General features: G+C 40.7%; 1 protein-coding gene across 1 annotated transcript; it reads left to right on the top strand.

The window, feature by feature from the left end:
- The first annotated feature begins 275 nt into the window (after positions 1 to 275).
- ammecr1 (AMMECR nuclear protein 1) lies at positions 276 to 14,420 on the top strand. The gene is made up of 6 exons (XM_055017310.1): positions 276 to 1,794; positions 7,470 to 7,580; positions 9,770 to 9,884; positions 10,969 to 11,059; positions 11,728 to 11,824; positions 13,836 to 14,420. Exons 1-6 carry the CDS (start codon positions 1,319 to 1,321, stop codon positions 13,948 to 13,950), a joined length of 1,005 nt encoding a protein of 334 aa, XP_054873285.1. The 5' UTR covers positions 276 to 1,318; the 3' UTR covers positions 13,951 to 14,420.
- Positions 14,421 to 15,056: the final 636 nt, after the last annotated feature.

Raw genomic sequence — 15,056 nt, 5'->3', positions numbered from 1 at the left:
GATGTGCCAAATGAGACATTCTGAATAAATGAGTGTTGAAAACTAAAGAGCCTCGGTGTGTGTAATCTTTATCTCAATTCACAGAGCGGAGCAACACAAAGAGACTGCAAATCAGTTTGGAGCAGCACTCCTCTCTGCTGCTGTGCCTTTTATAACTTCAGGGCACAGATACTTTTTCACGCACGCACGCAAACACGCGTACGGACGTCATGAGCGCGCATGCCTCCACGGCAGCGCTCGTTTCTTCTGAATTGCACATTTGATACCCCCAGAAGCTACGCATTATGTGTAGCAAGTGGGCGCAACACATTTTCTGAATCCGGCTCCGGCGTGCCGACGACACCGATGTCCACAGACCGATCACAGGGCTTTCACCCGAACAGCACTGAACTGTAGCAGCTGAGAGACGGATGCGGAGCGAAGGTTGCCAAACCCGGAGGATTTCTCACGGCTCACGGACTAGAATGATCTTCTCTATGTGTCCCCATGAGCGGATGACAGCCTCCAAACAATCCTATACTGAAAACTTTGAGCTCTCCGTTTGACGCGGGGGTGTTATTGAGATTTTTTCCCCCAAACCAGGTCCAAGAGCAGACATCATGCAGGTGCAAACTGTGGGCTAACGAAATGACTTGCTCGGCGCTGACGCGTTTCATTGTGCCATGCCAACCCCGCATTGTCAGATGCCATTTTACTCTGCGTCTGGAATTCCAACATACTGGGCCTGTTGTGTAATTAGAAGTTCGTGAGGCAGTCGCAAACAAGCTGGTGCAATGAGAAGCTACGCGGTCCAAGACATTGTGCGCAATTTGTGCTGAAGCTTATGGGTCCTGCGTACTCAAGCTCCCGGCTTCCACTTGGAGAGGTGTGCTGCGGGGCTACAGCGCACTGGCTGTCGGCTTCACATCTGGACCGCCTGGGTACTGTCATCTGCGGCCTGTTCGGACCGTGCACTCCCTGAACTTGTGTGTTAAAGGGGAACTGACTGACTGCCTCGGATGGTGTCGTGTTAGGGAGAAGGGGTGCATATTTGGCTGACGTTATAGGTGATCCACTGTAACACCGCGGTCCAAAGCTGGACTGGCTGACTACTCAAGGAAAAACGCTTATCCAGCTATGGATTTTGCGTAGCGAAGTCACGCATTTTTAAAGGCAACGCTAGGGTGACATTGCAGTCTTCTCACCACATCGGTTATTTCGTCGTCCGACAAAAAAAAATAAAAGAGTGAAAGTGGAGTATTGTCCGTCGTACGTATCAACGCAGTGGGATTTCTACGTCTGGTCGGCGTTCCCCCCCACCCTTCCCGCGGTGACGGTTATGGGTCGGAAGCGGTGTGTCGGTGCAGATTGTTCCAAGATGGCGGCCGGGTGCTGCGGGGTGAAGAAGCAGAAACTGTCGGGATCGCCCGGGTCGGGGGGTCCCGGCGGGGTGGGGGCGGGAAGCGGGGTGGCAGGAACCGGACATTGTGGCTCGGAGTTGGGGATTGGCTCCTCCGCGACTGTTGCAGCGGCGGCGAACGTGAGCCGAGCCAACGGCCTGGGGGGACCCGGGGGTAACGTTAGCGGCAGCAGTAGTAGTAGTGGTAGCAGCGGCACAAACGCTCTGTCCCCAGCCCCGGCCGGTTACACTACATCCGGCCTCTCTCCGAATCTCAGCCCGGGACCTGGTTCGGGAAGTGGAGGCAGAAAAATGGTCGTCTCAGCGGAGATGTGCTGCTTCTGTTTTGACGTGCTTTATTGCCATCTGTACGGATACCAACCTCCGAGAACACCCAGGTTTACAAATGATCCCTAGTGAGTATTTTGGTCTTTTGTTGTTTTGCTGCATGTCAAAGCTCACTGTTGTATCCCTTCTGCTAATGTCTACTGCCGCACACTTGACGGGTGTAGCTGTGTATTATGCTTCACTGTTGAGATCACAAACTGTCATATCGAAACAACATTTCACTTATCATGAATTTAACACGAAAGCTCTCGATCAGAGCTTGAATTGGCCAGTTGGAATTCGGGCCTTGTCGAAGAGACTGTCTGCACTGGCCCGCAGCTAAACTAGCCGAATATGATCGTTACACTGAATTCACTATGGTATTTATGAAACTGTGTTATTCATCAATGAATGATGTAGACTGTCACTTTTAAAGTTCCCGTTGGTGCTATGCGAAAAAAAAAACATTTCACGATACTGTCGGTCTAACTCGAATACCACTGGCTAACGTTAGCTTAGGGTGTTTGCTACTAGCGTTAGCCGATATCAGCTAGCCACTGACAGTAAAAAGGCAGGGTGGAACGAAGATTATATCGTTTATTGTTTTCGTTTAACAGCAGCAGAATCTTTGCTTAGGTCGGATCATTTAACATGTTAAGATAAAAAACATCAAAAGTTAATGGTAATATTCTTAATCCTTTGAGTTGCCCTCAATGAACTCCGGATTGCCACATACCAGGTTTAGCTTTGTTAGCTATAAGCTACATTAGCTTAGTAACGGAGCACTAATGAGCTTGAAGTAATTAATTTTGTGATAGATATATTCACGGTGTCATTAATATTACAGATAGACAACACTTAAGATTACTCATTTACAGCAGGTTTTGTTTAGTACGAAGTAGTGTACTTTCGAATTAGGGAAAAATAACCGAGTTTAGCATCAACAACAAAGAAAAGGTGGTACTTGCTAAGTACTTAGCAGTACTAAGCTTTGCTTAATTTAACTGACGCTAAAGGTGGAGTAGTGACAGTGTGGGATCATGAAGCAAGCAGACAGACGATTTTTAACCATTTGAAGCATCCACTGAATATGCTATTTTTAAGTGCTTTGACCAAATGAACCTTAAGAGCAGTAAATGTATATTTTCTGCCCGTAATTGCACTCCTGCGCCCTCCATCGAAACATTTTGTCCCCACCTTATGCTTGTGTGACCGTTGAAATATGATAGCATGTGACTTTACGGGTGTTTTACTCACATTTGGAGGCTGTAAAAGGATTGTTTCCATTTATAGTCACTGACCTATACTGGGTGAAAAAACATATTGTCAAAGGCCACCTTTTTAAAAGGGTTTTAAAATACTGAAAGGCGTTGCTGTATTGTGTTTTCATTAGGTGCTGTCATGTGACACATTGAAGTGACAGCCAGTGTCACACTTAGCTATAAATACAGAGCTGTATACATGTCAGATGTATATTCGTGGTTGTGGAGGGTATGTATTTACTGAATGTGAACACTGCCAACATTCCCAAGGTATTTGAAAGTACTCATTATTTATGTCACACTAACATTATTATTATTATTAAAAGCCTGTTTAAACTCCACCTCAAGAAACTCCAGGCAAAATGCTTGACACTGTGTGATTCAAGAGCTGATCAAAATTCACAGTGGTGTAGCAATCACTGAACAGTAAATGGATGTGTGCCACACCTTCCGAATTAGCTAGGCTGACCAAATGCATGTCAGATAATCTATAAGTGTATTTTCGATTTTACAATCTAAGAAATGTTTATTTTTCTAATAAAAAGTAGGATTTTTTGACAATTCATTTCTGACAGTCCTGATTCCTTACATAACTTTCGTATCTGTAAATCTGCACTCAAGTGTTATCTCAACATGTAGCCCCCTATAGTAGCAATATGAGTGATTCCAGTGTAAACCCAATCTAGCATACCCCTCAGTCAGTCTCTACTGAAGAAAAAATGGATGGACGTGTCTTGATTGGTGTGTCAATTTAAAAAAAAAAAAAAAAAGCCTTCTGAGACCCTTATTTTGGTCCGCATTCCAAGTATCTACGCTAAATACTAAACCCTACTAAACATTAACTAACATAGTGTGGTTAATCAGGATAAGTGCTTCACTGAAAGAGGCTGTGAGGACTTAAAATGCCTTATCAGGAATGAGGCAGGGATTTTGTCAAATCCCATGTTACCTGGACATTTTTGTGACCAGCAGTGCATTGGGCTTATATGTCATTTAATAAAAGTGAACGTTTAGTGCTGACTGATTTTCACCAGCTAAACAAATTTACTGATGTGAGCTTACAATATTGTAACTTTTTCACCTCTGTTAGACACTCAAACCCCATCTAAGTTTACCTTAAAGGACCAGTGTGTAGGATTTAGTGGCATCTAGCGGTGAGGCAGCAGATTGCTACCATCTGCATATCTATCCCTTTTCAAGCATGGAGGAGAAACTGCGGTGGCGACTACATAAAGCAAAAGGCCCTCTTCAGAGCCAGTGTTTGGTTTGTTCATTCTGGGTTACTGTATAAACATGGCACGCTCTGTGGAAGATGACCTGCTTTCTCTGAAGACAAAAAAGGTGAATGGTAAGCTAACAAAACACAACTGTTCGTAGTTACAGGTGATTATACATCAATGAAAACAGAACTATAAATACTATATTCCATTTCTGCTAGGAACTCAGCAAGCTAATGCGAACCAAATGTGAAAACTCCCACAGGTTTGAGAAATTCAGACTTGTGGTCTGTGATGTCCTCGACATGTCCTTCACTCGGGGGCATTGTCACATTGAATTATTGAAATGCTCAGAACAACTGCAATGTTTGATATAGATGCAGTGTTCTGCATAGTTAGCCAGTAAACAGTGCAGGGCTTCAGACTGTGACATTTTTGGCACAGTTTTAGCGATGGTGGTAGTACAACAATTTAGAGATAAGAACCTATGAGATATATTTGTATGTATGTATGTATGTATGTATGTATATTAGGGTTGCCACAAACGACGCGTCGACGAATCGCCTGAGCACGATACGTCATCAAAAGCGGACGTGAGCGCGCAATGCAACAGAAATCACCGTCCGAGTGGAGCGCGGAACACGCATGGACATCCGCGCTGTATCGTGCATATATAGTATATGCATATATTATATATGCACAATACAGCGTGGACATCCGCGTTTACGATACAGCGCGGACATCCGCGCCGCATCGTGCATATACTATATATGCACGATACAGCGCGGATGTCCATGCGTGTTCCGCGCTCCACTCGGACGGTGATTTCTGTTGCATTGCGCGCTCACGTCCGCTTTTGATGACGTATCGTGCTCAGGCGATTCGTCGACGCGTCGTTTGTGGCAGCCCTAATGTGTGTGTGTATATATATATATATATATATATATATATATATATATATATATATATATATATATATATATATATATATATATATATATATATATATATAATGTATGTATGTAGCTTTATTTTGACTGCAAGAAGACTAATGGACCACTCTAGTCAACAAGCACTGCCGCAGGTATGTTAGCATGACTAGTCAGCTAATTTAGGTTGCTGACTCTTACTTGACTTGAAGGGATGAATATTTTAAGATAAATGCCACTGTAGTTAATTGGTAATGTAATGCTTACTGATGTCTGTGTAATGCTGCCAGATAACATAGATTTGGTAAAATTGTGAGCTGTAGTAAGCCAAAGCAGCAACTAAAATCTAACTGTGATTTAAGATTAATCAAATTGCTTGCTAACATGTTAATTTGTTTAATGTGCATATCTGCCCTGCTGCGAAAATAAGGAATACCAGTAATATAATGGCCTTGGAATACCAGCTTTTTCTCATTGATAGTAAGGACCACACCAGGGCTCTCGTAACTTCTTTGTTTTTCCATCTCTATTCAACCATTTGCTATCTATCTATCTATCTATCTATCTATCTATCTATCTATCTATCTATCTATCTATCTATCTATCTATCTATCTATCTATCTATCTATCTATCTATCTATCTATCTATCTATCTATCTATCTATCTATCTATCTATATGGTAGTAATCTGTAGATGCAGACCTTGAAAATTTTTTTTTATAAACAGTTGTTAATTGGAAATGAGCTAAAAATTAAAGTGTTTCATATGTTAAAGGAGATGTTTCATATGTGTTTCTTTTTGTAAAGTTACATGAGCTCAAGGCTTTCTCCAATAAATGAATACAAAATATGTGCAAATGAGTTTCAGATTTGAGATAAGAGTCTGCGATTGGTCCTGACATTCGAATTTTCTTCTCTAGGGAAAACCCTCAACCATCATACTGTATTGTATATAAAACAAGACATTTGAGGTCATCATCTTGGGTTTTGGAAAACACCAACTGACATTTTCGACAATTTTCTGACCAAAAGACTAATCAAAAATAATCTATTAATATGAAAACAGTCCTCTGTTGCAGCACTAATTTTAGTGTACCCACAACTCTTTTTAATGAGTAAAGCCAAAATGAATAATTTTGCAAGCTTTTCTATATAAATATTCTCAAAGAGAAATAATATAAAGACTCCTTCTAGGTGTATATGAAGAAAAATAAGATGGAATAAATGTGGGAAATGACAAAAGTCTCTCCACGTCGTAGGTTGACTTAGTTGTGAATAACACAAGAATACTTGAGTAAAAGGATTAATCCCTGCTACCTAATAACTAATCAATGACATGAGTATTCTTATTACAATGTAACTGTCATGCTGAATTGTCATTTACCTGGTACTCCTAAAACTGGAGTTGATGTTTATCTTGAGAAAACAGAAATATCTCGAGCCCTGTGTTGGTTGTGACATGACATGTGAGACCAAGACTTAGCTGGCAAAACATCCATAAAACAGTGAACATCACTTACTCTTTCCATTTAAATGACATACAAAAACACACTCTTTAAAAGATTCTTTTTGGTTGCAGTAAAGCTTGAAGCACGAACAGTTATGCCACCAGTGCAGACTACAAAACGGATTTCAAATTGAAGTGTATTATTTCTATTAGACAGACACCAAACTGATAACCGAAAGGTGTTTATTGTAAAAAGGGTGTTGGGTGTTATTTACATATTTTTGCATGGCTATCACTCTGTTTTACATAATTTTGCCTCTAATGCCTATGAGAATTGACTGTTGTTGCATGAAAATGAACAATTGTTATGCAAACCCAGATGAGATGAGATACCTTTAAACTGTTGTCATTATAGTCTGCTGAAACAGCGTTGGCTGCAGTTACATAGTTTTTAATTGGGGTATTCATTGTCATTCACACCCTTGTTTATGAATCAGACAGGAGATGAATTGCCACATCTGAGGAGATTTTTTGTGTAATCAATTTGTTACTCCCTAGGCTTGTGTTCTTTCCCAGAAGCTATTTCACCATTAAAGCTGGAAGATCCCTCTATCTGCATAAAAGGCGAGACAACTAAAAGAAAAAGACTTAAAAGAATTGGTTTTTCTGTCATGGGCAGACAGATGGCCCATTACTCTGGAAAAGAAGCTGCAGTCTTTGATGAAAACTGATACATCATGAAAAACACTTCCACCCAATGTGAATAAGAACTCTGGCACACTAGCCAAAGTATCTAAGCGATGTGTGACGTTAAGTGACTTTCATACGCTACTGAAATGTACATCTGGTGTGCACGTTACTGAAGTTCAACTAATTTAAGATGTCCCCTTGCTCTTTTCTGTTTTTCAGCCCGCTGTTTGTCACATGGAAAATAGGCAGAGACAAACGGTTGAGGGGTTGTATAGGTACATTTTCTGCCATGAATCTGCACTCAGGACTCAGGGAGTACACCCTTACCAGGTAAGCTGCAGTCCACACTCATTTGTCCAGATATCAAATTGTAGGCCAAGTGCTGCGCCACCGTAAGATTCTAGAAAAAAAGACGTTTTGAAATGTAAGCAAACAAGAAGGAAATTGGAATCAAGAACATTATCATAGCCAACTTTGTACAAACAGCAACTTAACAGTAACAGGAAACTGCCCTCAGAACTCGCACTTGGTTTCTGCATGACCGTAAAGGATTTATTCTATAAAAAATGTCTCATTTGTTTCACTTTCTGTAATGCTGTATTGAACATTTGTCTCTTTGATCCCAGGTCCTCCTGGGGGTTCAAAAGACATTCAAAGAATACTTACTAATGTCCTTAAGTCAGTTTTTCAAGTTGATGTCTATTGCAAATAAAGAGAAGACAGGGTGCCCTACAAGGTAACTCTGTGTTAAGATGTTAAGACAAATAGACACTGGTTATGTACTGTATGATTGTGTTGTCTGACCGTCGTCTAAACATCGCGACACTACATTATTTTGGTGGACAATTGTTGCAATTCTATATCCGTCCAGTTCCACAGGGGGCTGTAGTCTATCCCAGCTGATATTAGAGGGAGGCTGGAAATACCAGATCACCAGTCCATCACAGGGCTAATACAAAGAGACAGCTAAACATGCATGCTCACACACCTTCTGCCAGCTTAGAATTACTAATTAACTTACCATGCATGTCTTTAGACTGTTGGAGGGACATCAAGCACTTGCAGAAAACCCACATAGACACAAGACGTCCTAACCACTGTACCGTCATGCCACCCAATAGTTGCTTTTAGGAATCTACATTCAGCATGTAAGTTTTGACCTTCATTTAAATGCAACCTGGGTTCCATCTAGGCAGGTATGTGGTGAGGAGCAAAACTAAACCTTAATTGTGGTATTTAAATGAGGTGTGACTGTACAATAATGAGCCAATGCTGTAATTCAATTTGATTAATTTCAGCTCTTTTTAAGCCATATATATTGAAACTTTTAGGTGTGGTTTATTTTTTCCCATTGATTAAGTTGTGATACGGCTGATTGATTGGGTACATGTATGTGCGCTGTGGTTCAACTTGCATAGCCCAGCCTCGTTATTTAATAGCCTCACCTCGTATGGGGTGCTGGTTATTTCATACCTTCTGCTTTAGTGTGTGACACCGTTATACCAAACAGGTGCTAAGGAACGGCAGCGTAATATGAACAAAGTCATGAAGTGAACCACAAACAGCTTCATAGGGATAAAAAAACTGGGTGGGGGACAGCCAAGCCAAACATGTAAGGTTGCTAAAACTCCAACACTGATAAGAGTGAGCATAGCAACAAGACACAAGGCATGCGGCAAATGAAAGATGTGTCAAGCTGACTTTGTTAGAGTTAATGATCTCCTTCATGCTGAGAAGAACAGGCAGATTCTAATATATCACCCGGTGCCATCAGGGAGGCGCCTGTTTGGTCCCAAATTCTTGGTGCAGCAGGACACTGACCCCAAACATACAGCCACAGTCATAAGGCCACGTGTCTTCAGCTATAAGAGGACAAGTCGTGAAGCAGATGGTATGGCACCCACAGAGCCCTGATCTCCACATGATACAGTCAGTCTGGGACTACATGAAGAAGCAGTTAAGACAGCCCGAATCCACAGAGGAACTGTTACAATTTCTCTAAGCTTCAAACACCCACCTGCCAAGTAGCTTGAAAATCTGGTGTTGTTTGAAAGGGGAAGGGTGGTCAAGCTAACTATTTTGCGCAATGCTTTTGCACATTTCAGTCTTTGCAGAGTGCTTGGTACAGGGACACAGTTTAAAAATTCTATTTGAGAGACTAGTGATTAAACATCTGGGGTGGAACGTATTTTTTGACCTGAAGGCAGCCACCATTGACTTATCAAATACATGCAGACACACACACACCTCCCTGTGCGGTGTTCTGTACACACACACTGTTTGACATGCTATGACCCCGCTGGCCTCTTTGTGTCCCCGGATTGTTTATATTAGAGGAAAGCCCTCATGACAGAAAGGGGTTAGTGGAAAGTGTTGCGTCTTTTTCAAGCCATCACCAGAAGTCAGGCATTTAAAAGTCCTGCACCTAGTAATCAAACTGTCACACCTTCTAAAACTTGCTTGTAATGACTGAATCATCTCTTGTAATGCGGCCTTTCTTTGTGTTTTTCTGTCTGCAGTGCCCTTAAAGACAGCCGCTTCCCCCCTATGACAAGGGATGAGCTGCCTCGCCTCTTCTGCTCAGTGTCTCTTCTCACCAACTTTGAAGACGTCGGTGATTACCTTGACTGGGAGGTAAGAGACGTGCTTTGCTAAAACCTAGCTGAGCACAGCGATTGCCCCCGCACTGTGAATAATAGCTCCTGTGGTGCCTTACAGCTGCGATGCTCATTCAGGGCAGTGTCAGTCTTTCTGCTTTTAACATTCACCTGCACATCCGCATTTCTGTGGGGTTTTTCTGGCTGTGTCACTTAAAGACCTAAGCAGCATTGTTTAAATGCCAGCAAAAAGTAATTCTTGTGTGCTTATTTATAACTGCAACTCTACCATTGTAATACTAATTGATTTGCATGTTTTAAAAAAATAGTGCTTTGATTTAATTCTTTCATTTTGCCAATTAAAATTTTGATAATGAAAGTCAAATCAGCTACATTTGGAGCTGTTTGATGCTCTGCATTACGAGAGCTCCCTCTGGTACATCAAAAGATGCGTCTGGCAGCTATCCTCCATGGAAGAAAATGGGAATTAGAGCTTTTAGTTTCAATTATACTTTTTAATTGTAGCCTTTATTTCCACTACAAGTATTAAGATGAAGAAAAATAACACATATATCATGCTGTATATTAACATGTCTCCCCACATGATTAGAGCTAATGGAAAAGTGGAAAAACACTGAGGCTGCTACTATGCTGTACCTTGCTGGCACAAATGCACATACATTGCATTTGTTTGTGAAATGAGCAAACCGTCTTTCCCTAAAGTACAGTTTTAGCAGAATGACTTTCTGTTATTACACATCTGACATGGCAGTTTTTTATGCATAGAGGAATTTTTGGCACTCCTTATCGAGGTTTTGGCCAGTACTGAAGAAGAATCACTAGTGTCTGTATGCTTATACTTGAGAATAAAAACAGCTGTTAATTTGTAACCAGCTTTGTTTACTGCTGTTTCACTATCTTCATCATAACAGACAGGACAATGCACAGATCTATGTCAAATAAGGTAACAGAGACTCATTGCATTTACTGTTGGTAAATGCAGAGAGTTACCCCCTAAAGGCCCGTCGCTGGTAGGAAAAACCTTGACAATTGACTTAAATGGATGGAGCAGTTCATGGAGTTTAACATATTCTTTTCTTTGTTGCACCTTTGAATTCTAGGTGGGTGTTCACGGTATTAGGATAGAGTTTTTCAATGAAAAAGGATCAAAACGCACCGCCACCTACCTACCAGAGGTTGCAAAGGAGCAAGGTGAGATTTTTTTGTGCCTCTAGCGTTGTAGCCTCGTCTGCTTTTAACCCTCGTGTCGTCCTGCGGGTCAAATTGACCCGTTTTAAAGTTTTAAAATGTGGAAAAAAACACTTTTTTCACAGTGAAACTTCTAATATCCACATTTTCAACATTTTTGGGAAATTTTTGAACATTTTTGGTGGAAAAAAAGAAATGCTAAAAAAAAGTATTTCTTAAGAACATTCACAAAAAAAAAATCAACCAAAATCCAGCGAAATTTGCTGGAATTTAGTTGTTTTTTTTTTTGTGAATGTTCTTAAAGAAAATATTAGAAGTTTTACTGATATATATGTATTCGCTTTAGATATTTTTAGGATTTTTTGGAAGATTTTTACTCATTTTTTTGAAAATATTTACAAGAATTTTCTTGCCAAATTTGGGGGATTTTTTTAAAGTTAAACTTAAGGGAAACTGGAATTTTCTTCCTAAAGGTTTTGGAAATTTTCAGAAATTTGGGGAATTTTTTTTGCTGAATTTTTGGATTTTTTTCAGACAAGAAAACTACATTTTTTGGTGCCTGTAAATGAAGACAACAGGAGGGTTAATACCGATGTTGATCATTGAACTGTGCATGGATATTCAGAGTTGTTTTCATGGATTTTTCTGGGTTTTTCTTTTTACAAATCTAGGTTGGGACCACATTCAAACCATAGATTCCTTACTACGAAAGGGAGGTTACAAAGCTCCCATCACAAACGACTTCAGGAAGACCATTAAGTTAACCAGGTAAAATTGCATTTATTGGATTAAATTATTTATGCCGATTCATTAATGTGTCAGACTGCACAGACCTTATGAAACTAAAGAAGTGTGTGACAAGCAATGGTCATGTTTGCAGGTGTTGGAGAGCAGCAACAGCTTATGTGAAAAGTTATATCAAACATTTAATGGTTTCACAAGATTCTGAGTGGGAAAATGATACCGTTTAAGTTGAGGCTGAAGACTACACATTTGAAAATAGTAAAAAAAAAAATCTGGGGGTCTAGGTACTCCACTGAATTTTGTACATTTTCTAGTACTGTTCAAATTCTCGGCTTTAAATTTCATCTGCTATATTGTGCACTATAACATCGTCATGAGACATACGGAAATGTTGTGTACAGAAGCTCTATCCTTTATCAATCCAAGTATCCGTTTTGCATTTTGCACACAAAAAATCCAAGCATGGCCAGCCCCATTAAACTGATTTCCACTGTAGGAACTTTTGGGCCATTTTAGACTTTTATGTGAGTTCCGACTGCAAAAGCTGCTACTGTAGAACCTCTTACAGGCCATTTCAATTTCAGAGGAGAAAAATTAACCAAGAGCTGCCCTGAAAAACTGGTGGGTGGGTCTTGGCATTGACTGGTTAAACTTAGAGAGGACATGAAGCAGTTTTTTTTGCCCTATCTGCATCCTCAAGTGGCAGTCTTGCCTGTAAAATTCATCATACAGGCTAACATAGCAAACCTCCTTAGCTCTGCTGTTTGCTATGTGCTTTTAGAGCTGCTATTACATCCTGTAACTTTCCTTTGTTGTTAAGATTTTGTCTGGAGCTGTCTGATCCCACACGACAATGGAAACTGAAAGGCTAAAAGAGCAGATTAGCTTCCTGTAAATGTTCGTGCTACCACATGCCTGCTACGATTTCCGGCAGTGGGAAGCCACCTATTGTCTGTTAAAGTGTTTCTCAGCTGCTCAGTGACGTTAACATCATGATTTTAAATGAAAAGTACGGTTAAATAGCACTGTGAAAGGGTAGAGTAACAGAACTGAGTGGGAGATAATGGGGAGAGAGACAGGAGGTGGAAATGGTAAAACATATCATTGGTTGACGTTTCAGAAATAAAATGAAAAAGCTCAGCTCGACTTTGATTGGTCGTGCATCATGCAGCGACTAGTGTTGGGCATCAGTTTGTAGCTTTATATCGACAGCTTCCCTTCAAAATGACAGGTTGCCAGCTGCTTTTTTTTCTCCAGTTGTCTGAACACACCGTCCAAGCTCTCAGCCCTTCAGTGGTGCCTTTCCTCTTTTGCCAGAAGATCAGGTTTTAAAAAAGAATTCTTAAAACACTTACCGGAACCATAATTGACACATTAGTTGGTCAGTCTAAATTGTAGATATGTTAGCAATACGTTGTTTAGTAGCTTGCTTATGAAATACTTGCATGCAGGCTGTCACAGCAATGGGGCTACTGCTGCTTTACAGTTAATATCTTAAAGATTAGAGTTTGTAATAGCACAGTTAATGCTGCAGTCTGCATCATGGTTGTGTAGGTGGATGCAGTCAAGCCAAAGTATGTTTTATAAAGGTTTATCTCAGTGTTGTGGAGAGATAATAGAATTACAGTGTTGTATTAAGTCATGGCCATGGCCTCAGAAGTGGTGCAGACGTTCTGGGGTTTGTTTTTGCGTCAGAGATAATTACGAATATTCGGTGTGTGATTGTATAGCAGTGATACATCCAAGGCGTGTCTAAAATGTATCAACAGCTGTCTGCCCTTATCCCTGAGAGAGTCTTCTGTGTGTAACTGTTTGCGATTGGGTTCTGTCGTCGGTAATGTAAGAACCACGTTTCAACGAGGGAAGACAAATGCGTGGAACAGGAAAGACAGCCTCTCTGATTCTCTGTCAATGTTGACACATCTTTAAACTGTACCCTGTGAGAGCTTTTCTGCTGTTTTGTTACAGACTGTGAGTTATCACAGCTCTCCTAACACAGGATTAGATGTACCAACGCATCTCTTCTCATTCCTAGGTACCGTAGCGAGAAGATGACGATGGGTTATGCAGAGTACATCGCCCACCGCCAGCACCATCACTACCAGAATGGCATTGGGCACCCTCTACCACCCTACAACCATTATTCCTGACAGCGAGCCGCATGACCAATCATTGGACCTCTCCGCGGACCTTTTCCCAGGAGAGCCTGCCCCCTCCTGGTCTAGCTATTTCTACTACTGTACCATTTTATGATGATAGTTTCCGTTGCCATGCTGGCCGTCTCCCAGACGTTGACATGGCAACGGGTGGCAACGAAGCATCATTTGATTATGGCAAGAAATCCACACGTTTCTTTTTCTTTTGCCTGTGGTTAAGTTTTTGCAGCATATGTATACCTATATCTATAACCCCCTTCATATTTTTGAAACGAAACAAGTATTAGATTTTATTAATCTTTTCAGCAAACCTAATCAGGTGTTTGATTCTGTGGATGGAAGGAAGTCGCTTACGGTGGTAATTAGTCTTGCGCTTCTATTGTTTAGGCTTTGCTACAATTTTACTAAAAAAAAAAAAAAAAAAACTTTGGGTTTTTTTCCCTCATTTTCTTAATCTTACTATCCAGACATGTAATACCATGTAGCAAGGCAACTGCAGTTCTCAAAGGCTGTGTCGTCTCTACTCTGATTCCTCTCAAAAAACAAAAAACTAACAAAAAAAAGACTGTTGAGGTTGTTTTAGCCTTGTAAACTCTTGTAGTGTTGTAGTTGGAACTATGTATTGGGATATGTATACCGTACTCCAAAGTATAGATAGTAGGATTGTGACGCCCTTTGACCAGCCTTTGCTGGTACCGTTTATTGATTGAGCTCACAATCGTGTGTGTATGTCTGTGTGTGGATATAGACATTGGTCTGCCACAAGAAAAAAATCAGTAGAGTAAATTAGAAATTGGATTTTACCTAAAGAGTCCATACAGAGATTAGTTTGGAAACCTCTCCCTCTGAGTATTTGTAGTGTTTTGTGGTGGAACCTGTAAACCTTGAACTGCATTTGTTTGGCTCGAGCTTCAAGCTACGTTCCCTCTTTATTTTTTCTTTTAACTTTTTCAAATTTAAGGTAATTGCAGAGGAAGCCATTTTGTCTGAGGATAATCACGTCCGCGCAGGTGATTTGTTAATTATCTTTAAAAAATGGGTTCCAAGTGGGTCTGACTTCCACGCATTGGAAAGGGGGAGCAGATGGAACTACAGGTCCA

The sequence above is a fragment of the Amphiprion ocellaris genome, chromosome 14 (genome assembly GCF_022539595.1).
Source record: "Amphiprion ocellaris isolate individual 3 ecotype Okinawa chromosome 14, ASM2253959v1, whole genome shotgun sequence".
NCBI classification, from domain to species: domain Eukaryota; kingdom Metazoa; phylum Chordata; class Actinopteri; family Pomacentridae; genus Amphiprion; species Amphiprion ocellaris.
Note: the sequence above shows the minus strand (reverse complement) of the source record. Positions and strands in the feature narration are given on the sequence as shown.